Genomic DNA, 27,265 nt, shown 5'->3' on the forward strand with positions numbered 1-27,265 from the left:
GTGTGTGTGTGAAAGTATCGTGAAAGCGAATGTCGTGTCTTCTTTGAAAACAAAGGAGAAACAAAACCAGAAAGAAAGGAAACTGTGTTTTTTAAAACAAGAATAGTTGATTTAGTTCCGGTTTGGAACGTTATCTGTGTAAAAAAAACAAAACAAAAAACAAAAAAAACAAAACAAAAACCGTCTTGTTTCCAAAATGTTCGATCCTCTTCTATTTCTCTATACATAAAAATTTGTACATTTGTATCCTTTTTGAAGATGTTTCGTTCGCAGATGGCTGGTCTATGGGGGACTGGTTCCCGTACATCAGGTTTTTTTTTTTAATGAGTGGATTTGTTTTGATGGTGTAGCATCGCAAGGGCACGAAAGATATCGTTTTCTTTTTAATTTCAAAAACAATCGGTTGCCATTTTTTTTTTCTTTTTCGATTCTCGTTTGAAAAATTGGTTCGTTGGTGGTAGTTGGATTATAAGGAACTCAAATGTATTTTTGAGTGCTCTAGCAGATGTTGGCAGAGCCGTTGAGTTCTCAGCTGGTGTGGAAGACGGCAAGAAAAAGCTCTCGAGTCCAAGAAAGCACGTTCTCGCAGCCGGCAAGCATTACGTAGTATTGTAAAACCTATCAAATCCCCTTTTCTATTATCCTCCTTTTCCTTTTAAAATATTTTTTTTTTTATGTTGTATATGACAAAGAACGCCCCCTTACTCCCCCGTTTAAATCCACCCCCACCGTCACTCTTCGTGCTTTCCCCCCCTGTAATCTGTCCCCTCATTGTGTTTTTCCTTTTTTTTTTTTTGTACAGACCTACATTTCGTTGGATGGAAATTTGAAATGGTTTTTCTGTTGTCAGTCGTGGAAACAAGCAAAATACATCATTCTGTATTAACCATTTTTTTTTTCTCTTTGATTTTCAAGCAATGCACCTGGTTGTGTTGAAGAATTCGAAATTCTTTCTGTTATTTTTATTCACTTTAATCATTTTCGTTTTTGCTGCAATTCGGGCAGATTTCCTGTTGATTATTAAAGTAGACGATAGCAGAAACAATGTAGCATTGTTACGGATGGTAAATTTGAGCTTTGCCTACCACCACGGGAGCAAACATCGCACAATTTGAAATTTTTTGTTAGTAATGTCATATTCGTCGCTGCAAAAATTGCAGTCTACCTTTAAATCTGACCCTACGGCTCAACTAACGAGCCACTAAGAAAAAAAAAGACGTCGGTCGGGTGCAAAATTTCATTACAATGTATTGATCCAAACATTAAATATGGATTGTGGTTTGCCTCTCATCAACCACACGTTCAAGGCGCGTTTTTCTTATTCTTGTCTTTGATACTATATTTTTCATATGTTTTCGTAGGGTCATACGGCTCCCACCTATGATATACAAAGCGTGTATGTTACAAATCTCATTTAGGTATGTTGTTAAACCTTCAAAATAGGCAAACTAAATGAAAAAAAAAAAATCGATACCTGGATGCTGGGAATATGTGCTTGTTTCTTTCATACCAACTTCTCAGCAGTACTTTGCCAGCGTGAGATTCATCCTTCTCCACGCTTGCATCGCTTACTATTCGAATGTCGTCATGAACATCGAAACTGAACAAGGGACCACTTTTTCCTCTTGCCTGAAAAACATTGAAATAAAATAAAAGTAATCAAACAGATATAAATAGATAAACGACTCGCTACGCTGAGAAATGTATCTCAATTCGAGGGAATACCTTTGTGACTATAAAATCATAAAACGAATAATGGTGAGGTATTATGAGATCCTCTTTCACATACATCAACTGGTCGGCAGAAATTGTTTTCAATTCATGGAAATCTTTCCTTAGTGACTCGAGGCAACGCTGCAAAAATTGATAAATCGTGTTTCCTAATGGGAAAATAACATTGTAGAGACAATGTAATTCAAACATTTGAAAGTTTACCTTTTTTCATGCGAGTCGTTTTCCTATGACCCGACCCGTCCCAATAGCTAATTCAAAAATAAAGTGTTAATTAAAAATTTGTGAGATAGCATCGCGTGTACGCATGATAAAAAATTACATGCCTGTAGGTAATTTCTATAGGTTCTTGTTTTAAAGCTTCTTGTTTAGTTACCCATTCCTGGAATAGTTGTCATTTTTCCAAGGTTGTTATTAGATTAATACTTGTACACTATCTTGTGCTACATACTTGACGAAGTTCCTCGCGAAGTTTATTTTCTTCTTCTTCTCTGTCTCTGTCAGGCAAAAAACTCGTGTCTACATCGGGGTTTTTATTTCCTTTAATTTTTTTTGCCACAGGTTCCCCTTCACTGTTATCCAATACATCGGTTTTTGGCGAGGAGGCACTTTGCTACAAACATGAACACATTCCATGAATAATGGCACAAACAGGTATGCTTACAAGTACTTTAACTTACAATTTCTTCGTGGTCTTCCTCTTCTTCTTCATCACCGTCTAATTTAAAAGACAGGGATTTAATTTGCTGTTTCTGTTTCTTTTTTTCTGCTCGTTTGGCTTCCAATTCTCTTTCAATTTCTCTCTCTTTTTCTTTAAGTTTTTTGGCTAATTGTTTTTCTCTTTCTTGAACAATCACCTCTTGCTTTGCTTTCATTTCATCTAGTGTCACTAGACCAATTGTTGAAGTCTAGAATAAACAAAAGAAACAATTGCTGAGTATGGAACATATCAGGTTTACAACTGAATTATTGTTATAGCTGGCTTATTTAAAACAAACCTTTAACTGTTGTTCTACTGCATCATAATGTGTAGCAAATTTATCTTTTATTCCAGAGAGTTTGAGTTCTTCTTCAATTTTCTTTTTGCGAAACTCAACTTCTTCCTGGGCTTTTTCTCGTTTCTTCATCATCTGCATTGCTCTACTCCCTTCACTGGCAGCTCCTTTGTATTGCGCCATGTTGAATGAGGTTCTTCACCTGTTTGATATCTGGAACAGCAAGTCTTAATCAAAATCGAACTTCGAATTCCCTGTTTGCTGTTTAAAACTGATTTTTATGACAGCGAAAACGTAAAATCACAGAAACTAAAACGAACAAGGAATCTTACCTCAAATAACTAAAAAAAAATTGGCTTTAATATTTTTCTAGTATTGTTTTTGAAAACCTTGTTTTGACGCCGTCAAAATTTCTTCGTCGTATACAAAAATCCCTTGTTTGTTGTTATTTGCTGTTGCACTTGCACTCAAACAAATCTTGTCTGCACTTCGTTCGTTTTTTTTACAACGGCCTTATGACTCGACTTCGTTACCAGGTTACCAATAGAATTACATTCTCACCATAGTGTAGTACAAAGGAGGTGAAACAACTCTCCTTTTAACAGCCCACCGGCCCACCTCGAGTGAAGCCTGTTTTCGGACGAGGAGGTGTGGCCTAACTTAAGAGACTTATAGCCAACACCACCATCGGAATAAGTTAGCAACTAGTTCAACAACAAATCAGTCATTTTATTCGTACTGAAAACGTTAATGGTGTGTGTTGTTAACGCATTGATAGCATTCTTGCAGAAATGGTAAATAAATTGTGCTTCGTCGATGGTTGCCAAACTCGAAGTAATCAAGAAAATGGCCCTGCCGCGTTCTTCCGTCCGCCAAAGGATAATTTCGATGAGTGGAAAACAATTTTCCCAGAGAAAAAACTTATGCAGACTTCTCGTTTCTGCTGGAAGCATTTTGATGACGAAGACATCGTTAAGGGGAAAATGATAGGCGAAGAATTTTACCCCCAGGAACGTTGGCGTCTCAAAAAAGGAGCTAAGCCAAAACATCTTCTAGGTATACTGAGGTTACATTGTCCCTTGTATATTTCTTTGTCACTATTATTTTCTACTTGCACACCCTGCTCCAACAGCCAAAGCTAATCTTCCACCATTGACAACTTTGAGTACTAATCCAGGTAATCTAGTTACATGATGAATGAGTGCCTCTTCTAATGGCTGTAGAATTTGCTAATATTCTCATTTGTATTCTCTGCCACAGTTGGGAAGAACCATTTAAATTCAAGATTGAAGACCATCAGTTCTATTTTGGATGCACCGTCTAGGTCATCATCCACTGTTCTCTCAAACAGTAAGACCACACACAGCAGCTCACATCTGGTTGAGGTGATGATGGACCATACATATTATATTTCTTTGGATCCGGAAATGCAATTGCCCAAGCGATCAGTTCCATCGATCGGTATACCGTTTCTGAGATACTTTAGCAAATTATTTAAAAATTTTCTGACTGATGCACTTGCCAACATTTAGAATCCAATGTGTCATTGCCACCTGCCTCCAAAGATGTTTCTATTAATTCTGAAACAGAAACCCGAGAGCTGGATCTCAATCCCAATGACTGTTTGATGAGCCATGAAGGTACATTAAGTTGAGATTTTTAAACCCTATTGAATCTCATTTGATAATTGATCATGATTTAGGTACAAGCACAGACTCGACACTACCTAGCCCAGATCCGATCGAATTGATAGGTCTTAAACCCACTGATGTTTCTACTGATGAACAATCTAATTTGGCTGAGCCTTCGGTGGGATTTAATGGTATATGGTTTCCTGTTGACGTTAACTTCATCGTATGTGCTCGCGCTAAATAACCGTTAAGCCATCTATTTTCAGATTCTGCTATTGATGCAGTTGCCTTTCAAGCTTTAAAAGAAAATGTGAGACTTCCATCTGATTCTTGGAGTTGGATGCATAACGGCAAAACCGCTGCCTGTATGAGTTGGTTTGATGCCCCCGACGGAAGTTTAGTTATAAAGACACTCAGAGTTCTATCAACAAAAAGTGTGTCTTTCCACGTTGGGGGGAAACCAGTTTTACCGAATGTCAAAAAAAGCTATCGCGACTACGCCGAAATTAGCGGCTTTATCAAAACCCTCGATGGTCATAAGGTGTGCAAAGGAATCATTAATTCTTCGGTTGTGAATGTTACGGCAAAATGCGCCATTTCAAAAGATGGCGATGTTTGGCGGTCGACGTACTGCAGCTATTTAGCAAATTCGAAAAGTGAGCTTTGCACTGGGTGTTCTAAGGCGTTGAGATATATAAAGAAGAGATCTGTCAGTAACAAAAAAAGAGGGATATCTAAGAAGAAGCTGGTTATAGCGAATCAAAAAATTAGGCGGATGAAGTCAAGAGAAATGGTAACCCGAAGCATTCAAAATTTTCATGTAACAACTTGTCACCAATATTTTTGTTTTCTTTCAGGTTTTTGCATCGAAACTCAAAGCAATGCAAGACAAGTGCTGCGCATTAGAAGCAGATTTAAGGGACAACAGCTTTGAAGCTGTCATGAAGAAATTAAGTGAACAGGTATAAGGATCGTGTAGTAGATAGCTATATATCTGTTCTCATATATTAAAACTTGTCTACTATTATCAGAACAGAATAATAAGGAGATTTGCCAAATAATTTCGACGCAGATGCAGACAAGATCTCGAACTAAAGGTGGACTTAGTGTTTGTCACAGTAACACAGTACCAAATTTTGTGAGCCGTTTGAAAAAGAGGTCTCGAAACACTAATACCAAATTTTGTGCGCCGTTGAAAAGGTCTCGAAACTCTAGTCACTTAATCACATTGTTATCGCTGATACCTTAAAAAAGAATGTGTCACGAAGGTGAAACTAACTGCTGCCTCTCTTCTGTGATCCCCATTGGCATTCTAATATGAGAACTTACATAATGGAATGTGTAAAAGTGAAATATTATTTCGAATCTAAACGTTTGAAACATGTGTTATTGTTCAAAGACCAAAAGGAGGTCCAGGCAAGTTGCAAACTAGCCAAAATTGCTCATATCAAAGATGTAATAAAAAAGTAGTAACTCAGGTTGATTTTTATTTATTGTAAAATTTCAAGTGTTTCAGTGTTACTGCATGCTATATAAGCCTCATTATTTATAATGGGCTACTTTTAAACGACAAAATTGATCATTAAATTTATTCCAAACGAACTAAGCATACAAATAGGATAACATAATATCAGAAAGGTTATAACGGTAAATTTCATGTCATCTTATTGCCATGGCGATTGCTGTTAGGGACAATTCCCCTTGTTTGAACTAAGAATATTTTCCAATTGGGTGCAGCCTTTACCATTCAAGGTCGGCTACTAGGCGTCTCTAGCTAAAGTGAACCCGAAACAAATACAGGCTTCAATCGAGGTGCGCTGTTACAACGAGAGTTGTCACCTCCCTAGTACACCATGCTTTCACGGCCTTCCACAAAAAGAGTTTTCTCAGTGCTGCCATCTTGCGATCAAAATGGAATTTACGTTTCATTATTACAAATTCAACCGAATATCGGCCATCGCGCCAGTATGTTACGCTATTTCGCATACTCTGGTGCTCTAGCCGTCTACGTACAGTACTTAATAAATTCCCATTTTCCCATGGAATAGCATAAGAACCAAGTCATTGCAACATTTTGTATCTGTAGAATCGATGAAAAAATTGTCGTAAACAAGAAAAGTGTAGATAAAAATGTAATTTTTTAAAAATTTTCGTACTCTGGAGTTGCACTATATTCAACAGACATGAAAAAAGTATCATTCTTTTTAAAAATTTATTGTTGATGTCAATTCTTTCATAACTTTGTTTTAAGAAATTCATTGGAGCTTTGGCCCACAGCGCCATCTCCTGGTATTGCCAAATGAAACTGAATCTCTTCAGTTGTTGCACTTCGCGGAGGGTAGGTAGGCAGTCGTACGTACATGGTTTCATGCATAGCGTTTCCGAACTCTTATATCTCTCTGCTACCAATGTATTTGGTTCATACGGCGATGGTATCCGCTCTCTGTGTCTTTGGAGAATAACTCTTCTTGCAACATGGCGGTCGTGCAATAAATGTAAAGGTGCAGGGTAGAAGACTCTAGTGTTGAATGATTAACAAGTGAGTTTCGAAAGCAACAATCGCAAGTTTTTTTCAGTGGGGCGATTGTTTTTCCGGTGGCGGAAAAGTTAATACTGGCTCTTTTTTTCAAGACGAAAGTTTCTTGCCTTACCAACTAATTGTGTCGATATTGAGTTTCAAGAGAAGTGTCGGGTGTATTTTATAGGCACGTCATCTGCAAAAACTTGAATAGAAGATACCGAATTTGACATGTCATCTTCAATGTATTGCCTGTTATTCATGGATTTAGCTGAACGGTTCCAGATCAAACTGAGTATGGCATCAAGACACAGTCCGCATCAACAGCAGGCTGTACCAAATGCCCAGCAGCATCAACAGCAAAATAAGAATATTACTTCACTTCTGTCAAAACTTCATGGTGCATTTGCTGAAGCGATGGCTCCTCCCAAATTAATGATAGACCGCCGTGCATTAGAAAAAACATGGAAACTAATGGACAAAGTGGTTAAACTCTGCCAACATTCTAAAATGAATTTAAAGAATTCTCCACCATTCATCCTTGACATACTTCCAGATACCTACCAGCATTTGCGTCTCATCTACACAAAATATGAGGACAATATGGTAGCACTGAACAATGAAGAATACTTCAAAGTGTTCATTGAAAACCTTATGCGGAAGTGCAAACAAGCTATCAAGCTGTTCAAGGAAGGAAAGGAAAAGATGTTTGATGAAAATTCTCACTATAGACGCAACTTGACAAAGCTAAGTTTGGTGTTCAGCCACATGTTAAGTGAATTGAAAGCCCTTTTTCCTGGTGGCATGTTTGCTGGTGGACAATTTAGAATTACAAAAAGTGATGCTGCTGACTTCTGGCGTAATTCATTTGAGGACAGGTAAACTAAATTATGTACTTAGCAAGCACTTGAACTTTCATTTTATGTTACATTTTCTCTGCGTAATTTAATAGTTTCCTCCCTAGTCATAGCAAGCCTTTTGAGCTGTTCTTTTATTTTGTCATTGGCTTTGTTACACTTATTTTAATATTTGAAGCCATTTCATGTGAATATAAAGAAATTGTGTATACCATGGCTCAAGAGGTTTTAGAATGCAGAAGGGCATTATGTTTTAAAAAAGTATTTGATATATTGCATTTAGTTTATGGGACGAAGTTGTGGTTTATGAAAGGTCCAATCAACCATACGAAAAAGCGATAAATTCTAGATAATTTACATCAGGAAATCCTGGCAGATAGGCTATAGTATTTCCGTTTAACGGATGGCTTTCGTCACCTTGCGTTCTTAGTAACAAAAAATGCATTATATTTCAGAACCATAGTTGCATGGAAAATTTTCAGGCAAACCTTGCACGAAGCCCACCCGATCAGCTCTGGTCTGGAGGCCATGGCTTTGAAATCGACGATCGACTTGACTTGCAATGACTATATCTCCAACTTCGAATTTGATGTTTTTACCCGGTAAGACTGATTCGCTCGCTAATTTCATGTGTGAATCTGTGTTTGATTAACAATTTTTCTACGAGGGTTGCGCTTAAAGCGATGGGCCATAATACGGTGCCCACATATATATATTGAACATTTCTAGCTTTTCATCAATTGCCATTATCGCTGCTTTGTTATAATGAAATTGTGTCTCAAGTGAGATCATTTTTACCGTCATCATCATTGCTGGGTCGTGGGTTCTTTTCACTGACATCAGTTTCCGACTTAGTTGCTGACATATCCCGTTATTTAGTTTTTAAGACTTCATTCAATTTAGACCTTTTTGACTTCGCTTATTCTGTATAGCAGTAGTTTAGAGTGGAATTCAAGTGGGTGGGCTATAGCTGTACAAAGTGTGGTTATTCTATTACATTTTTTGTGGTGACAAATTTTACTTGTCATTTGTAGATTGTTTCAACCGTGGTCCACCTTATTACGAAACTGGCAAATTCTGGCCGTCACTCACCCAGGCTACGTGGCGTTTCTGACCTATGACGAAGTTAAAGCAAGATTGCAGAAATATATAAACAAACCTGGAAGGTAATCATAAGTTTAAAGCTACCTGTTGCTAAGTTTTTAACCGTGTCGTTATTTCAATAATAAATAATAAAAATTAATTGTTTGTTCAATCTTTACCCACTTTGTATAGTTACGTTTTCAGATTAAGTTGCACCCGCTTGGGTCAATGGGCCATCGGATATGTTACTGCAGATGGAACTATTTTGCAGACAATTCCCCAGAATAAATCTCTCTGCCAAGCATTACTTGATGGGTTCAGGGAAGGATTGTAAGTTAAAATTATTTGCGCTTTCTCAGTACAATACCTTTAAGACGTTAGTTTCAGTTTCTTCGACGCATTCGAGTTTTTGTACCTCTCTATCTCGATTCCCTCGTAGTTCTTTCATTTTTAATTCATGTTGCTCTCTTCGTTAAAAGAAAACTTAATGAAACGAATGATAGCAGGCACCTGTTATATATAATCAAGAAGTACGTGGCAAAATCGGAAAACGTAAAGAATGCGTCGCAGAAATAACAATGCATAACAACAAACATTTAACATGATTTCTCCTTTTAATCGCATTGAAGCTATTTATATCCTGACGGTCGATCTGTGAATCCCGATCTTAGCTGGGCTGTAGCGGCAACACCTGAAGACCATATCCAAGTGACACAAGAACAGTATGAGCTCTACTGCGAAATGGGATCTACTTTCCAGTTGTGTAAAATCTGTGCCGAAAACGATAAAGATGTCCGCATAGAACCGTGTGGTCATTTGCTCTGCACGCCTTGCCTTTCGTCGTGGCAGGTAAAGGCATACTTCTTTGACTCGATTGTTTTTTTTTTTGTGTGTGTGAAATTTTTATCAGTAGTGTGATCATCTGTGATTTAAAATGGCATGTAACAGGAATCTGAAGGACAAGGATGTCCTTTTTGTCGTGCGGAAATCAAGGGAACAGAACTGGTGGTTGTTGATCCATTTGAACCTAGCAAGAACAACATTCGATCTGTATTGAATTCAGCCAACAATAACAGTGCTCTCAATATTGCCATTGGAAACGAGTCCATGGGACACGAAGAGGTACTAGGCATCGCACATCGATGAATGAAGCGTAACTTTCCTTGTTCATCTATCTTTCGCTGTCTGTCTGCTTTCGTGATGTTTTGTTTGCCCCGCTATTCGTATATCTCGTATGGGTGTCTAAAATGGATTGAGCTTTTGCCTTCTATTCCCGATTTTCCGCTATTGAATGTCACGGCAAGGTCAATTCGATTTAATTCCTTTTAGTTAAAGCTTACGAAACTTGCTTGTGGTTAGGTTGGACTGCATCAAATTTCCAAATTGATTTTTTTTTGTATGCCCTTGAACAGAGAGGAGCTGTGATTTTTTTTTGAATTTTTATTTTAAGTACCATGTAACATTTAGTAACGAGATATAGAGGTGCCAGGGAAAGGGATCAAGTGCGTTTTCACTGAATGTGCCTTATTTCTTCGATTCTTCATTTTTTTATTATTATTATTTTTAAAAATATAAATCGCTGTCATTAAATACAATCAAGCCAGGGTTCTGGATCGGTCAACCAACCGTTCGTTGATGGATTCATAGTATCCACTTTCTATTTGCGTTACTGTATATTTCGTACTTTTCCATTCTTCCATTGTTTTGTAACGTCGAATTTCATGGTTTCTTACTGCCCTTGGTTCTCCTTGGATGTTTTTGGATATTTTGAATTGCTTTTGCCTAGTATTAAGTATTAACTATCGTTCGGCCCACGACAAACACTCCATGGTAAGTCACGAATAAGCACTGCTTCCGTGACCCATTGTTAAAGTTTCAACTCTACGTTAAGCCAATTACTCTTCTTAGCACTTGGTGCGTTTAATACAAACAAGTGTCGATTTCGAATGTGCATCAGGTCATTTTCTTTTTTTTTATTATTCACTTATTATCATCGTTATTATGTGTTCTGTTTTGTGCATTACCGAGTTTGGTGTGTTTGACAGGAATGGTCATGGTTTATTAACAAGAAAAATGCATGTTATGTAGCACATTTTTTTCGAATTGTAGGAGAATTGGTTCGATCCCACACTAATTGTTACGTCCAAAGCAAAATTCCAAATAACTCAGGTTGTCGCTTCTAACATAAAACGTAACGTTGCTTTACATCTCCCCGTCTGGCAAATGAAATCGGGGGCTATCTTAACCCTATGCTTAAATTGTGGGAATTCTAGTTGGCAATTGTTCTAACCCCATATACGCTATAATTCACTAGATGACTGCATTTAGTGATGTCCGTAATATTCAAACGATGACTTATGTTTCTTAATATTAACTCATTATTTTTACTAATGTTTTATAGAAGAAGAAGAACCGTGATTTGGTCAACAATTTAGGCGCTACATTAAGTCGATTGAATTAATTGTGATTTTTTTGCTATGCGCTTGCGAGTTGCATGAACATTGGTTTCTGTACATAAGGGAAGGCTGGCAAAAGATACGCGAATTCCGTTGTGAGTAGAAATAAGCTTTTTGGGTTTACTGTTTCTTTTTCCTCTAACAGAAAAAATGCACAGGTTAATTACTTCGTGAAGACTAAGCACGAACCCCATAGAAAATCACATGGGTGTTTTCTACATCATATCAAAGCGGCTTCTCACATTTTTTTAATGTGGGAGAAGTCGGGGAAACCCGCAAAGAAGTAATTGCGTTATTCTTAAAGTAAAAACAACTTCATTAATAATATTTTGCAATGCTTAGATATAGTTAAAGTATTTCCATATTTGATGAAATGTAGTTTGGCGCGTAACATTCACACTAAACTTTTTTTTTTGTGTACCGTAAGCAGATAATTGAAATCACTCCGCGATAGGCGGCTTTAAAGTAGTGAACGCATGGGCTCGTGCAGTTTTGGTGTCATAATCTTCCCAAACCTCTTTCTTTTTTTTTGCCTAACTCTGCAAACGATATTTATCCGGTACTATTTCTGATTGATCTCTGTGAGGTACCTTTCCTGATGTCGAAAAAAAGAAATAGTGTATCTCTGCCGCCTTCTGTATCTACAATTTGTTCCGCGCTGGCCCCGCCGTTACCTCCACGCCGATCTTCGCCAATCACGTTATCGGGACGATCGCAAATGAGGTATGTTGCAGCAACGAATGTACAACAACGAATGTGCACAAAGAATTCGTAAAACTTGATTTTTGTGTAATTGTTTTCTACTATAAAATTTGGTTTTCACTGTTCTGTTAGCGTTACTTTGTTACAACGTATTGGCTTAGTCCCCTAAAAAGAATTAGGGTAAGATTGTTTTAAACGCGAACTAAAAAGAAGCCAAAACAAAGAAAGCATGATGAAAGAACAGTTGAAAAGAAAATGCGAAAGATGCGTACACCCACAAGCGGCGATAATGGAGCAGTACAAAATCAATGGAATTAGCATTTGATTTTTTATTTCAAATTTTACTTAAATTTTCCTTTTTTTCTTTGATAGATCTCCTTCTGATATGTTGGCTGATTCTATTCATCCAGGTGATCACCAGGTGAACAAACAAGGTTTGTTCCTAAATAATTTCTAGGCTTGAAAAAATATATCAAGAAGATCATCACTTGAATATAGTAACATGCAAAATCCTTGGTTTTTATTTACCACCACTTCGTATAGCACTGAAGTCTAGAACTGGTGCGGTACGTGTCAACCTGAAAGTAGCACAACTCCGTTCACCCAGTGTTCCTACAGCCGCAATCAAGTGTAGATCTTGCCCCACTCTGTTTACATTGCAGGACAATTCTTCAGATGTCTCGGAGAATCAGAATGACTAAATGTAAGAAAATTTCATAACGTTTCAAATTTCTGTGCCGATCTGGTTTTACTCTCGGCACGGTAACCCGTGTAATCCATGTTATGAATATTGAATATGTATTAACCAATTATTCGGAATTTTCAATATATTTCAACCACGGTCTCCTCTACGGGTGCAAAAACTATAAATTTTCCGGTAGGGAATCTGTCTAGATGCGATCACATAGCATACCACCGACACCATTTTTACGACATTTCTCGCAGTAGATGATGTTAACTGTAGTACGGATTCGGCACTGGTTTCGGAGGATTCCAGAGATGTTTCAAACGTTTTGTCGGTTGTCGTGCAGCGGCTCCCGAACTGGTGTTGTTGTGTAGCTGGCATGACGGCGGAGTACAATGTCATATTTTCCTATTTTTAACTGCCTTAAGTCAAAACAAAATCATCCGTCGCTATTACCGTTTGAATACGAGACTAAATTTTGTAAATTTTACTTGTGAAAGAAAAAAAATCCTGAAAAGTCGGGCTTATTTTGTCGGGCTTATTTTTCAGTCAGATTTTACACTAAAACATTTATTTTTTTCATTTATTTTCAAAACTATAAGCGAAATATAAAAAAAACTTTAATTTTCGTGATCAGTGATCGATTTCGAATTGAAATAATGTATTTTTAAGTAAATCTAGAATTTGACGAAAATTGAAAAAGTGAGAAGGCTATAGCCTTCTTAATTTTTCATTTTTTGCCAAATTTCAAATTTGGCTTAAAATACATGATTTCATTGCCGAATGGAATGCTAGTCACGAAAATTAAGTTTATTTTTTAATTGGCCTTATAGTTTTTGAATTCAACAAAAAAAAAAAAACACAAGGCCGGGCTTATATTGTCGGGCTTAAAATTTTTTCCTATTAAAAAATAATATCATTATATCTAGATAACTATAATTGATTCTGATTCAAAATTAACCAAGAAACACGAAAATGGAAGTTGTTTTTATGTAGAGTTTACAGTTTTTGAGCAATCTAAAATATAAAATTAGGGGCGAATCCAAACCATCACTAGCGCGCCAGTACGCTCTACAGCGCTGGCGTGACACATCAAACTTCTTTGATTATTCCGAAACTATAAACTCTACGTAAAAAAAATTTCATTGTCGTGTTCACTGTTATATTATGAATCGGAATCATATATAGTTATTTAGATTTAATGATATTTTTTTTAATAGGAAAAGATTTTAAGCCCGACAATATAAGCCCGATTTTTAGTTTTTTACGGTTAATTCAAAAACTATAAGCCCAATATAAAAATATATCCATTTTCCGTGATCAGCGATCAATTTCGAATCAAAATAACGTGTTTTTAACCAAATTTAGAGTTTGACGAAAATTGAAAAAGTGGGAAGGCTATAGCCTTCTTACTTTTGTCAAAATCGGCAAAAATGGACATCTTCCGGAATTTCATCAAAACCACCTATTATAATGTAAAATTTAACGCTGATTTCAAAAAATGCCTTTATTTTTATGTTAAACTAACTGTTTTTGAAATAAACATAAAAAAGAGGCAATAACGCAAAAATGCGTCATTCATTTTTCCCATTTATTTCAACAACTATAAGCCCAATCTAAAAATATAACCGATTTTCGTTATCAGCGATTAATTTCAAATCGAAATAATGTATTTTTAAGCAAATCTATAATTTGACGAAATTTGAAAAAGTGGGAAGGCTATAGCCTTCTTACTTTTTCATTTTTGGCCAAATTTCAAATTTGGCTTAAAATACATGATTTCGATGCAGAATAGAATGCTAATACCAAAAATCAAGTTTATTTTTTAAGTGGCCCTATAGTTTTCCAATTAACCAAAAAAAACAGAAGACCGGCCTTCTTTTGTCGGGCTTAAAATTTTTCCCTGTTAAAAATAATATCATTAAATCTAGATAACTATATATGATTTAGATTCAAAATTTGATAAGAATCACGAAAATTAATTTTTTTTTTATGTAGGGCTTATAGTTTTTGAGTAATCTAAAATATAAAATTCAAACATTTGTTGTGCGCCAGTACGCTACAGCGCTAGTGTGACACATCAATATTTTAGATTATTCAAAAACTATAAACTCTAGGTAAAAACAAATTTCATTTTCGTGTTCCTTGTTAAAGTTTGAATCAGAACCATATATAGTTATCTAGTTTTAATGATATTATTTTTTAATAGGAAAAAATTTTAAGCCCGACAAAATAGGCCCGACAAAATAAGCCCGACTTTTAGTTTTTCACGGTTAATTCAAAAGCTATAAGCCCAATATAAAAATATGCTCGTTTTTCGTGATCAGCGATCAATTTCGAATGGGAATAACGTGTTTTTAAGTAAATTTAGATTTTGACGAAATTTAAAAAAGTGGGAAGGCCTTCTTACTTTTGTCAAAATCGGCAAAAATGGACATCTACCGGAATTTGATCAAAACCACCTATTATAATGTAAAATTTAACGCTGATTTCAAAAAATGCCTTTATTTTTATGTTAAACTAACTGTTTTTGAAATAAACATAAAAAAGAGGCAATAACGCAAAAATGCGTCATTCATTTTTCCCATTTATTTAAAAAACTATAAGCTCAATATAAAAACAAACTTCCTTTTCGTGATTGTTGTTCAATTTTGAATCTAGCTCATACAGTTTTATCCATATTTTTGAAATAAAACAAATGCTGAAAAGTTTGGCTTATTTTTTTCGTCGGGCTTATTTTTCAATCAGATTTTACACGAAAACACGCACCGCGCTAGCATGGCGTCAAATATTCGGTGTATTTAAAAAACGATAATATATAAAATCGGGTTGCCATAGATTTGAGTATGTTTGAATTTCGCTTTCGTTAGAACGCCCCACTGCCTAAAATACTAATCTCACTTCAAAACAAACCTCCTTTACAAGCGAACGATTTTGTTAATTTAATCGGATAACGGCATATCCAGAAACTTCAGATTTGACATCATAATTCATTTGATAATAGGCCGATATGAATATTCCCGATCGATCCCCATTAAATTTTGAAACTGACTGACGTTTAAAAGAGCAAAATAAATAGACTCACAATCATTGTGCTACTGCATATAATATTCCTTTCGCGATCATAAACTCCATTTAAACACTATATATCTTCACAAGTATTCAAAACATGTCAATTTCATAATGATACACATACAACAAGTCTCATAAAAAACAAAAACTCTCAATCAATAATAGGACAAACAAAATGTGGGGGATCTCAAGATCACTTTCCGATTGATCGTTTTCTCTGCGACAACTTAAATCAAATACCGTTTTCTATCTTAGCCACACCTAGCGCTTCTAATTTTTACTGAGACCTTTGACAGCTTCGTACAGAACCTCGCCACATGAACAAGTAGGCGACTTGTTTGGCATTCGCGAAACTACGTCACTGTATTCAAGCACTATCGGTTAAAAAATACACAACACGCACAAAACATTAGTTTTCATCTAGTGACAGTAAGTGATTCCGAATTTGCTACTATGCGAGACTATGAGAAGTTGTTTCTTTCGCGTGAGTAGTTTGAATGTGTTTTGAATGTGTTCTCCGTGCTTCCTTCCTTCAGTCATCCGCCATACTTATCGCATTGCGGAGACAAAAAAAAAAAAAAGAAAAAAAAAACCTACTCACGGCCACGTGACCCGTAGAAAAGCAGAAGTAAAGGCATATAGAGAAAGAGTTTTCTTGCATCGGCCATGAACTTGGCCGACGAAATTCAAAGGCTTCTTATGTTCAACATGACAATTTAACAAGGTGGGGCACGTAAAGAAAAGAAACACAAAAGCCACGGCAGAAAGTGTGAAAACCAAGAAGCTTTTAAGTTTGAACAAAACAAGCCGATTGGATGTAAAAATCAACTGTTTTCGAGGACTAGTGTAGCCGTTTTCACGCCTATTTTTGAAAGAAGTTTTCTCGTGACTGCATCCCAATGAATGGAAAAAAAAAAAAATAAACAAATGTCAACTAACTAGCAGGTCTTCACCCTTATAGCAACTTTACATTGTACATTCAGCTCTGTCGACGTAATTTCTCATAAGGCACTCGTAAGCCGACAAACCCCACAATAGAACACACGGCGGATAGGCTGCGGGTTTTTTTTTTTTTGTTTTGTTTTGTTTTGAACTCCTCGTCAGGGACACAGCACTACACCACGGCTGACGTTTAAGGCCTCAGATCCGACTGACTAGAGGCAGAATGTTGAAAAGTTCGCACGCGGACCGTTAACACATTCATTCACGGGGAGTATACGACATATGTACAAGTTCCCCCGTCATCGTTACCAAGGAACAATTGAAACGGTTGATATCTACAAGACGTAGAGCGAACCCCCCCCCCTCTCCCAAGACACTAACCGAAAACATTAACGGCTTTTGAAGGATTAAATACTCTTCGTAACTCCCAACGAAATCCGCAGTATAGGCAAATGATTAAGACATTTTTCGTTCTATCTCTTTCTCTCTCATAAATTCTTTCGCCGCTTAGGGATGGGCTGGATATAAGGTTGAACATCGTTGGCGTGAGCCATGTGACGCTTGCGGGCTCTCGTCAGTGGACGTTCGAATTCTGTCGCTGCAGAATATTGCTGGTGCTGTTTCCAAGTGTTTGTGCACGCCAGTGACGCATCTTCTTCGCAATTCATTTGGCCTTGTTGGGGGCCGACCGGGTTGGTGGTGGGCAGTAACGTTTTATTGGGCGTCCTCTTCTTGGACCTCGTCGATAACGAGATAGGCATGAGAATGATGCTGTCATTGCTACTTGGTCCGGGTAGGCTCAAATCTTGCGCCGGAGGGGCCTCTTTGATTTTATCGTCAACGACAGAGGATAGACTATCACAGATACCATTGCCCTATAATGAAGAACCATATGAAATACAACCAATTAATAATGAGATGTTCAAACTTGGAGAAAGATATGGAATGCATACCCAGCTGTTCTTGGTCGAACGCGATTCCTCTTTCTCTTGCAGCTTGTGGAAAGAGTCCCGACTGGAGGACTCGGCCTCCGACAGGCTAGACAGGTATTCTTGAACACGGGCTTCGCGAAAGCTGAACACGTTGTCGTCTTCCGACGTCATTTTGCGCGGCGTGAAGCCAACAGAAGACCAAGAGGCAGAGCCTTCTCCTTTGCTGGCTGTTCGCATCGACGAGTTGCCTGAATGAAAAAAAAAAACAAACAAACAAAACAGGTGGAACGTTCATTGATTGTGGGTCATCATCATCATTTTCAAAGCGGATGCTCGTACCTGAAGAACTCGATGAGAAACTACTGGAAGTCGAAACGCTTCTAGCGTCATTGGATGATCGTTTGGCTTTCCGTCGTTGAGCCAATCTTGCATTGCACACGTCCTGTTTTCGAAAAAATTGAAAATGTTTAGAACTTTGAAATAAAAAAAAAAAAAAAAATGAGAATTTTGAGTTTGTTTACCTGCAATCTGAATCCCTCCCTGGCGGCCATATGGAAAGCATCTATGGTTTGCTTGACAGCCAGTTCAGTTGTCTTGGCAAAAGAGCGAATGCACAAGATTCCGGGAGTCATTAACGGCGTGAAGCCGAGCGGAGGTTCACGAATTTTTGGCACTAGCCAACTAGAAGCCATGACTTCGTTTAAAGTCAACCGTTTTTGCGGGTCGACCGTCAAAAGACCTTCATTTTTTTATCATTTTTTTAATCATTTTTGGAACGAGACAAATTTATTTGATTAACAACGTTGAATTCATTTGGATGATGTGGATCTTTTCTTATCTCACCTTGTACTATGTTTTTCGCCCTGGAAGAGACATGCTTCCACGCGTCGCCGTCGAAATCGAAATCACCCGTCTTAATACGTTGCATAACAGCAGAGGCATTTCCTTCACGACCGTTGGCGTGAAAAGGGGCTCGCCCGGACAGCATCGTGTACTATTCACAGAATACGAATGAACACCATCGCAAATGAAATGCAACTCCATTTGTTTTATTTACCAGGATGACTCCGAGGCTCCACAGATCGCAGCTCTCGTCGTATCCGTTCTCGTAACGTCCGTCTTTCGGCACTAGGGCGGTTTTCAGTACTTCCGGAGCAGCGTACTGAAGCGTGAAGCAAGGCGTGTTTAATAATTTCTGCGGTTCCGGTTTAAATCGCGCAAATCCAAAGTCAACGATTTTCAATTCGGCATCGTCTTCCGTGCTCTCAAACAACAGATTCTGGTTTTCAAAATAAAAAAAATAAAAAATGGAACGTCATTTAAATTTCATCAATTCTAAACAAAACAAAAAAAAAAAAAAGGGAATGAACCTCTGGTTTCAAATCGCGATGGACGATGCCTTTGCTATGAACATGATGAACACCAGCCACTAGTTTCTGCCAAATGCGGGCCGCTTGCGATTCCGTAAATTGCTTTTGGTGCCGGATGCGTTGAAGAAGTTCGCCTCCTTTCAACAATTCCATGACGATATACGTATGCGCCTAAACAACGAGATGAACACACGTTATAATAACCCTAATTTTTTTTTTCTATTTAAAAAAAAATAATCTTTCGCCGGATCGAAATAAAGAGGAGCTGTTTTTTAGTTCTTAAAAAATACGATTAGAGAAAGCGTCGCAATTGTTTCAAGATCCGACCGTGTCATTCCGAACACGGATCCATCAGCTGATGGCCTCATTGTGGTACGTGTTACATATCACGTCGAACGTAATAATTCTCTTTTTTTTTTTTCATTATCAAATGCGCTGTCCTTCCATTTGTTTTGTTTGCTTGTTTGTTTTTTAAGGGGGTGTGGTCACAAATGAAAACTTAAATTGTGACAGCTTGGCTAACGCGATGTTTACCTCATCGTAAAAGACGTCGTGCAGTCGCACGACATTCGGATGGCCTTGGCAGCTGCGTAGTAAGCTGATTTCTTGGCTGCAGTCAAGGCGACGGGAAACGATTTTAACGGCCATTTCTTGGCCGCTGGCCTTATGAACGCAGCGCCGGCAAATCGAGAAGCTGCCATCGCCCAGCATTTGTTCCCGCAAGTCCATATGGTAATGAAGGAAGAACGTGGAATTCTGGAAACGAGAGGGAAAGATGTCAGCTGTCCATTTCTTCGTCTTTCTCTTTGGTATTTTTGCAATTGGAGAAGTAAACATTAAAAAAAAAAAAAAAAAAAAAGTCGCTGATTCAAACCTTAAATCTGGCGCCGATTATGTTGGAGAGTGTCGGTTTGTTATCAGCTGATAAGGCGAATAAATCTTCGCTGATGATGTTGTCCGTGAATAGGATAGACGGGGCTATGTAAGAATAGCCCTAAATAATTACAAGAAAGGTTAACAATTGAACAATATTTCGTTTTGAAATGTTGTGTTGCACCTTGAAAATTTTATCGACGTTGGCGGGAACTATGGCGGGCGAATCTGTCGCGGCCATTCCCGTGAATTCTTCCGCGAAATTGCTGACGTCCAGCTCGTCGGCGATGCGCGGTATGAACGGCGCGCGCACTAATTTTTTGCCCACTTCATCCCAATTCAAATTCTGTTTTTGAAAATCACCATTTAAAAAAAAATTCAATTTTCAGTTGTGGATAGTAAATTATCTTCGGGATTCATTCACTCATTTGCTTACTCTGAAAAAGGAATGTTGTTTGAGTTCCACAGCATCTGATGGGCCACCACCAAGTCGCCGACTTGGATCTTTTGTCAACAGTTGCCCAATGAAGTCTTTTACCTCTATCGATAAATCTTGTGGAATAGGTGGGTGGATGCTCAAAATGCGTCTAGAAATTAAAAAAAATAAATAAATAAATCAACATTAACTTTGTTTTTCCTATTATTTTTACCGCAAGCCCCAAACGGGTGTTTAGCATATCGTAACAAACAAGTAGATAACAAGACTACGTTGTTGTTTATTGTTATTCAATGCATCATAAATTTTTTTTTTTATCGACAAACACAAAAACTAGTTTACGCCTTTATTTCAATAACAATAACAATAATAATAATAAAAAAGAAACAATTACCTAGAAATCTCTTGTTGATTGTTTTTCTCGCCTTCGACTGTGAAAGGAGATGCGCCAGTTAACAGTTCGTAAGTGAGCACTCCTACGCCCCACCAATCGACGGCCTTGTCGGAAAAAAAAATGATAGACAGGTGTTAGACTTCACAAAGAAAACGAAACTCCACTCGAACATTTTAATTAGACTAATAAATTTTAAACATTTCTTTAAATGTTTACCATATCGTGGCCTGCGCCTCCGCCTCGCACGATCTCAGGAGCCATGTATTCAATCGTACCGCAAAACGAATAGGCCCTAGTATTCTATTTGAAAAGAAAACAAACAGTCAATTATTAAATCATTACATCGAACTTGCAATTCAAAAATAATGCATTATAATAATTCTATTTAAAAAAACAAAAACAAACAAAAAAAAAAAAAAAAACAAAGAAGGTGAAATATTTCGCAGGTAAAACAGGTAGCACAAAATGCGACCTTTGAAACACCTTTTTGAAATGACGTTATCATATTGAACAGTTTTTTTTTTTTTTTTTTTTTTTTTTAAATTTGTTATTGCAGGGGCGACGTTTGCATACCTTCTCGTGCGGCAGGAATTCCTTGCTAAGTCCAAAGTCGGTCAATACGATGTGGCCTTGCGAGTCGAGCAATATATTTTCCAGTTTGATATCTCGGTAAATGATGCCCAGCTTTTTTATTTTCGTATTGAACGAACATGAAAAGAGAAAAAAAAAAGAAAACGTTTCAAACAACTCGGTTGAAAGACACGGGCGAAATTTTGTACTGGAAAAAAAAAAAAATCTGCAATTATGCGCATTCGAAACAGACGTAAGCGTATCAGACGTACTCAGACATTTCGCAACGTCTAATTAGACCGTTGTGCGATTCGCTATTCAACCAGTCGTTTAAAATGCACGTCGCGCACGCCCCCAGTTGCAAAGAGGCAATCATCTCACACACACACACACACACACACAAAAAAAGAAAAGAAAATGGCGGTATAATGCAGCCGATTTTCATTTCCTAATGAGAACGAGTTTAACCGTTTGACAGCGTATCTTTATCGCTACCCTCGTTACCGGTAATCAACTTAAGCGAATTTCTACTCGCACGAAACGAACAGTAGAAAGCCCAATTTGATTTGAAACGAGAAATTTGCCGTTTTTAAACTGGATCCGAAATTAAACAAACCATGATTTGCATGAAACAGTTTTCGATCGAGTTCCCTTTTTTTTTTTTTTTTTTTTTTTTTTTTTTTTTTTTTCCCTGTACTCTTTCAGTGAGTTCTGCTGCGCTCTTTCAACTTCTGCATTTTACAGTTACGCCGAGGTAGTTTCGCAACCGTTGGGTTTCGCTAACGCAACAGCCCCCTTTGTGGGGGCTGTGCCACTTGTGCAACACATCAGATTTCGTTTATATTTTATTATTTTTTTTACATTTTAGAACGCGTGTCCGTAATCTGCGAGTTCATCTGTCCTTGCGCGCGCAGTTACAAAATACGCGCCGCGCTCTTTTAACAAAATCGAAGACGAGTACAGTCGCAATTAGTGGAGAGCTTCGGGTTGATTACATTTTAATCTGGAACAAACGTTTTTCATCACTTTCCAGCCAATCCACACATCGTAATGTAAGAAACATTAAAAGGAGGGGGGGGGGAGGGATTTCTCAATGCTATTTCCTCTGAATCGGAAAGGTCACTTTTTAAATGGAAAAACTTTCGTTGCGCCACGCTTTTGCAACAGCCCCCCCCCCCCCCCCCCCAAAAAAAAAAAAAAAAAAAACAAACAAAACAAACAAAACCATCAGACCCACCTTTTGTCAAGGCTGGATTCTTTTTCCTATTTCTCTTTTATAGCCATGGCCTTCCCCAAAAGTTCTTTTCATTCCCTTCCTATTGCGTCCCTTTAAATAAAAACAAAACAAAACAAAAAAACAATGCAAGAGAATAACACCTTTTGGTTATTCCGAGTAAAAAAAAAATCGTGAAAAAAATGGGGGGGGGGGGGGGGAGACGCATTCCTAGCGGTTGATTAATTAAAGGCGAAAATTTACACGGCCGTCCCTGTTCCAAGTTGAACAACTTGTGCTAATTGCTATTCATATACACCACAAAAAGGAGAAATACGGACGCATCCTATTGGTCCGAATCCAAATACCTTCTTGTTTATCAATGACGTTCCCTCCCTCTCTCACCCCCCCCCGTTTTCCTTCGTAATGCACTACGTGAATAGACATCATCTCTTTAAAAATATATATACAGTATATATATATATATATATATAATATATTAAAAGATGAAAATCACCTTATGCAAATGTTCCAGAGCTAAAATGATCTCCGCTATGTAGATGCGCACTTCGTTCTCTGCGAATCTCTCCCGTTGGTACAGGTGTGTGAATAGCTCTCCTCCACTGACGTAATCTACGAAAGAAATGTTGAAAAAAAAAAAATAATAATAAATAAATATTACACAATCAGTCAAACGAATGAATATTTTAAAAATTTCAAAAAAAAAAAAAATGACACAACACGCAGAGAGCAAAATAAGAAAAAAAAAAAAAAAAAACGTTTCATAAATAAGAATGGATAAGAAATGAAAAGCGACATGAGTTTGTTACAGGATGAACTTATTAGCATTTCGTAAACGGCAGGGCCTAATCTTTGGTGAAAGCCTTGACCACCTTTGCCAACCTTTACCTACTTACCCAATTGCATTTGGGTTGGCACGCACGCACTGGAAAAAAGAAAAGAAGAAAAATAAAGAACAGGAGATTCGTGAGCTTTTTTTTTTTTTTTTGCTTATCTCGGCAAATAACAAAATGAGCTGTCTGCGTTAGAAGGGAGCCGACTTTCTTCTTCGTCCGTTCTTTTTTCCTTTTTTTTTTTATTGTCATGCTTCGTGAATCATGTGACAATAACCCACGGTGAATTGAACGTTTTAGAAAGGTTGCCAGCCTCTTTCCAAAACAGGCAGTTTTTTTTTTTTTTTTTTTTTAATATTTATTTATTTATTTTTCTGATCTGGCCTAATTTCTCCTTTCATTGTTCGCGTTTGTTCATCAGCGTCTCCTTTTCCAACCGTCCAAACGTAGACTATTGCATTCTTCTTCTCAGTATTAAAAAATTTAAATAAAATCAGAGGCACGCCCTCTATACGTTGACCATCATTGCCTTTTGTTTTTTTTTTTTTTAACTTGTGGACTGTAATTCCAGTTAGCTGATTGCACTTGGAAATCAGACCCTTTTTTTTTTTCTTATCTTCGACGGAAAAAAAAAAAAAAGCAAAACAAACGATTTCAAGATTGAAACAAAATTCGTTAATAGGGAACTAGCCCATGGCCAAAACGATCCAATTTCAAAATGCACGGTCTCAATATTCATAAGTCAAATGAGTGACGTTCGATTTCTCTTATAAAAATGAAGTTACTCGTTTCGTTTTAAAAAGCCCTCAAACGTCACGGTTTTTAACAGCGCCATTCTTCTTTTCTTCATCCATCTGCGTTTAAACGAATAAAAACGTTTCATTTTATATTTATCTTCCAGGCCCGAACTGAGCTGTTTGCACGTTAATCGAAGAAACGGTTTGTGCCCTTTTTTTTTTTTTTTTTTTCAACGTTTGACAAGTTGAAAAATGGAACTCCAATGAAATAACCCAAATATTCGGCAAAGTGTTTTAAGGCCAAGTCGCTTGTTAATGGAAACCAGTTCACGATCAGTTTGGGAACGATCGTTTTTTTTTTTTTTTTTTTTTTTTTTTAAATCTTGGCGAGAGACAAGGAAAATAAGAGAGGGAGAGAGAGAGAGAGAAAGGAAGAGAAAGCGAAATAGAAAAAGAGGGCGAACTATGCCGTAAGAGAAGAGCCCCGAAATTTATTTTTCAGAAGAAAGTGAAAGCGCCATTGTTTAATGGGGCCCAACGAACGCAACTCGTACAGTTTTTGCGCAACCTACAAGGAAAATGACAGTTCCAAACCTTATTTTTTTTTTGTTTTCCTCCCTTCTAATCACGTCCTGCCTTGTACATTCCAATACGTTCGAATTAAAAAAAAAAAAAAAAACAAAAAAAAAAAACAATTAACTCTCAGCGCAGGAAAATAAACAAGTTTTATTTAAAAAAAATAAAAAAAAAATGATTTCGTGACAAGTGAGAAGTTCAAAATATCATTTTAAGCGAAATGTCACACGTCCGTATAAAATATTCCATCCGGGTGTTCCCCCCCCCCCCCTCTCTATAAAAAGAGCCATTTCGCATGTCGGACAGTGTCAAAAGAAATCGAACGAGTAGCTGTTTGTTGGTTTGCAGCAGTCAAACGTGTTATTGGGAACTACGCCAACGTCTCTACTCGTTTTTGCTTCCAGAACAACAACAAACAAACAAACAAAAAAAAACTGGAAGTAAAAAAAAAAAAAAAACTCGGTAGTTTAAAAAAAAAAAAAAAAAAAAAAGAAATTAACCCTAAACAATTTGCATATGCATAACCAAAATGGCTTTATACAGCAAAGCACGATCGATAAATGGACGAGAAACACATCCTGGTTTAAAAACAAACGGTTATTTTTTTTTTTTTAAACTTAACATTTGATCAACACACCTGGTCATTCGTTTATACGCAAAAAAAAAACAAACAAACTGTCCGGTGTGAATATCTAAAAAAGAAAAAGGGACAAGGGTATCGCCTAAGTGATTGACGACGACCTTGCGAATGGGACGCGTGTGGTCGCGCACTACGATGCCGATTGGCAGTGACAGGTGAGGCCCCCACATGGACGTTGATTGCAAGAAATCGCATTAGACAAATCGAACGTCAAGGTTGGTCTATTACAATTCAGTTTTGAAAATTGGAATCGTACCGTTCGAATGGGGAAAAATCCTGAAAAGGCAATTCTAATACGAACGTCTAAAAAAAAAAAAAAAAAAATGTGTTTACTTGATTTGATTTTCTTTCGTTTTGGAAACTGCTCGATGAGTGACTTGCGGGGCCGAGCGGCGTGCACCGTTACAACCCACTTCTTACTGGCATAGCTTTGCGCACACACACACACACACACACAAAGTCGTTATAGTGAAGTAGGTCACACTTTCAGCAAGAAAGCAAACACGAAAGCAACGTACTGAAGTGGGTCGCGCACATTCTTTATGCTACACACCCGTGGCCGGGGTACAGCTCACCTTAAAGGCCTCGCAAACCCTTCAGAATCGTAAGATTATCATCGAAAAAAAAAATAAAATAAAATAAAATCTAAACGCCGTTACAAGAATTTCACTCAATAAAAGAAAAGATAACTCGGCCCGTATGTCCCACAAAACTAGTTGCATAATTAGTGCGGGGGGGGGGGAGGGAGGCGAGGAGAGAACGTTTCATTTAGACACTATGGAATTTGATAACGAAACTTTAATAATATAAGATTAAAGCGTCATTTTTTTTTTTACGTAATAATAATTAAAAAAAAAAATTTTTTATAAATATAATTGCAGATACCGTTATGCATCAGGGCAGTGAAGCGACGGCTGTGAAATGTGTTACCATTTCTGGTTTGTGTTTCTAACCCACATCTGTTGATCCTTTTTTTTTTTTTTTTTTTTTTTTTTTTTTTTATATTATTATTATTATTATTTCACGATTGTTTTAAAAAAAGACATTTTTTTTTCTTTCTTTTTAAAAGTTGGCAATAAAAAATAAATGACAGGGGAATCAAGTTTATGGAGAGATCCATTCGAAACACGAGAGACCATACGGTAAGAGAAAAAAAAAAAAAAATGGGTAAAAGTAGAGCAAACCTAATCGATTGAAAAAGTCTGCTGGCGTTCGTGCACTTGGCCACAAAAATCCCCCCGAATAATTTAGAAAAAAAAAAAAAAAAAAAAAAAAAAAAAAAAAGGGGCAGTAGAAACTACTTCAATTACAATTCGAAAATGATCTACTCCATTTTCCGCTGTTTTTTTTTTTAAACATCATCGCGATATTAAATTTACGTATTAAACCGTTACGTTTGGCTTTTTTTTTTTTTTTTAAGTATTACGTTATCGCTTTGCTTATTTTCACTGTTTGTATACCAAGAGAAACTTATAAAAAAAAAAAAAAAAAAAAATGAATTATGAATCACCAAAACAAATGAGGAAAGATACCGGTATTTTTAGGTAAAGTTTGTGCACTGTGGGAAGCGCATAACGGTTACAAAATAAAATACTGTGGGCCAAACAATTTGCCTTGTTTAACAGCTGCAACAACAACAACAACAACAGAACAGTTGGAAAAAAACAAAAACAAAATGGGAACTAACCGAGAATGAGGTGGAGCTTGGCGTCGGTCTGGAAGGCGTAGTAGAGAGTCACTAGGAACGGCGATTGTCGGACGGCTTCGAGGACCTGGCGCTCCGTCATGGTGTGCTCGGCCGTTTTTTTCTTTTGCACGATGGAAGCCTTCTTCAAGACCTTCATGGCGTAAAGAGTTCCGTGGTCATTGCCACCTTGCTTCCTCACCAGGAACACTTTTCCGTACGCTAATTTTTGAATAGGGGAGAAAAAAAATGAAATGAACGGTTTGAAATCTGTTGAAAATTGTTGGATTGATCGAACGAATAACGACAATGCG

The 27,265-nt window shown here is 37.2% G+C and overlaps 4 protein-coding genes across 8 annotated transcripts in view; 2 read left to right on the forward strand and 2 right to left on the reverse strand.

The window, feature by feature from the left end:
- Window positions 1–1,231: 1,231 nt before the first annotated feature.
- LOC130685933 (protein FAM50 homolog) lies at window positions 1,232–3,239 on the reverse strand. Of its 2 annotated transcripts, none has more exons than XM_057509226.2 (9): window positions 3,059–3,239; window positions 2,730–2,939; window positions 2,412–2,639; window positions 2,183–2,344; window positions 2,058–2,113; window positions 1,936–1,982; window positions 1,726–1,880; window positions 1,475–1,629; window positions 1,232–1,378 (listed from the first exon to the last, which is right to left on the reverse strand). In XM_057509226.2, the coding sequence occupies exons 2-9, from the start codon at window positions 2,907–2,909 to the stop codon at window positions 1,303–1,305; spliced, it is 1,059 nt and encodes a 352-aa protein (XP_057365209.1). In that variant the 5' UTR covers window positions 2,910–2,939; window positions 3,059–3,239; the 3' UTR covers window positions 1,232–1,302. The 2 variants fall into 2 exon arrangements, with proteins under 2 accessions (XP_057365209.1, XP_057365210.1); XM_057509227.2 differs by having other exon boundaries at window positions 2,730–2,987.
- Window positions 3,240–3,472: 233 nt separating this feature from the next.
- On the forward strand, window positions 3,473–5,834 carry LOC130685928 (uncharacterized). 2 transcript variants are annotated; one of them, XM_057509216.1, is made up of 8 exons: window positions 3,473–3,782; window positions 3,859–3,903; window positions 3,987–4,187; window positions 4,259–4,366; window positions 4,429–4,548; window positions 4,624–5,150; window positions 5,215–5,319; window positions 5,394–5,834. In XM_057509216.1, the coding sequence occupies exons 1-8, from the start codon at window positions 3,518–3,520 to the stop codon at window positions 5,604–5,606; spliced, it is 1,584 nt and encodes a 527-aa protein (XP_057365199.1). In that variant the 5' UTR covers window positions 3,473–3,517; the 3' UTR covers window positions 5,607–5,834. The 2 variants fall into 2 exon arrangements, with proteins under 2 accessions (XP_057365199.1, XP_057365200.1); XM_057509217.1 differs by having other exon boundaries at window positions 5,389–5,558.
- Window positions 5,835–6,739: 905 nt separating this feature from the next.
- Window positions 6,740–12,801, forward strand: LOC130685940 (E3 ubiquitin-protein ligase CBL-like). The gene is made up of 9 exons (XM_057509235.2): window positions 6,740–7,753; window positions 8,188–8,334; window positions 8,767–8,898; window positions 9,008–9,145; window positions 9,445–9,664; window positions 9,764–9,937; window positions 11,858–11,994; window positions 12,346–12,407; window positions 12,517–12,801. Exons 1-9 carry the CDS (start codon window positions 7,107–7,109, stop codon window positions 12,672–12,674), a joined length of 1,815 nt encoding a protein of 604 aa, XP_057365218.1. The 5' UTR covers window positions 6,740–7,106; the 3' UTR covers window positions 12,675–12,801.
- Window positions 12,802–15,745: 2,944 nt separating this feature from the next.
- LOC130686068 (ribosomal protein S6 kinase alpha-5-like) overlaps window positions 15,746–27,265 on the reverse strand; it is a 20,523-nt gene continuing 9,003 nt past the window's right edge. For 2 of the 3 annotated variants that reach the window (XM_059497610.1, XM_059497609.1), the window contains exons 3-18: window positions 26,955–27,173; window positions 22,978–23,093; window positions 21,251–21,361; window positions 20,894–20,977; window positions 20,678–20,781; window positions 20,284–20,434; window positions 20,032–20,193; window positions 19,849–19,968; window positions 19,509–19,778; window positions 18,975–19,145; window positions 18,662–18,883; window positions 18,448–18,598; window positions 18,126–18,343; window positions 17,944–18,046; window positions 17,626–17,852; window positions 15,746–17,547 (exon numbers count right to left, since the gene is read on the reverse strand). In XM_059497610.1, coding sequence (XP_059353593.1) covers window positions 17,161–17,547; window positions 17,626–17,852; window positions 17,944–18,046; window positions 18,126–18,343; window positions 18,448–18,598; window positions 18,662–18,883; window positions 18,975–19,145; window positions 19,509–19,778; window positions 19,849–19,968; window positions 20,032–20,193; window positions 20,284–20,434; window positions 20,678–20,781; window positions 20,894–20,977; window positions 21,251–21,361; window positions 22,978–23,093; window positions 26,955–27,173 — 2,816 coding nt within the window. In that variant the 3' untranslated portion in view covers window positions 15,746–17,160. The remainder of the gene's footprint in view (window positions 17,548–17,625; window positions 17,853–17,943; window positions 18,047–18,125; window positions 18,344–18,447; window positions 18,599–18,661; window positions 18,884–18,974; window positions 19,146–19,508; window positions 19,779–19,848; window positions 19,969–20,031; window positions 20,194–20,283; window positions 20,435–20,677; window positions 20,782–20,893; window positions 20,978–21,250; window positions 21,362–22,977; window positions 23,094–26,954; window positions 27,174–27,265) is intronic. The other variant, XM_057509363.2, reaches the window with a different exon arrangement.

This window comes from Daphnia carinata, chromosome 2, assembly GCF_022539665.2.
Source record: "Daphnia carinata strain CSIRO-1 chromosome 2, CSIRO_AGI_Dcar_HiC_V3, whole genome shotgun sequence".
Classification (NCBI taxonomy): Eukaryota; Metazoa; Arthropoda; class Branchiopoda; order Diplostraca; family Daphniidae; genus Daphnia; species Daphnia carinata.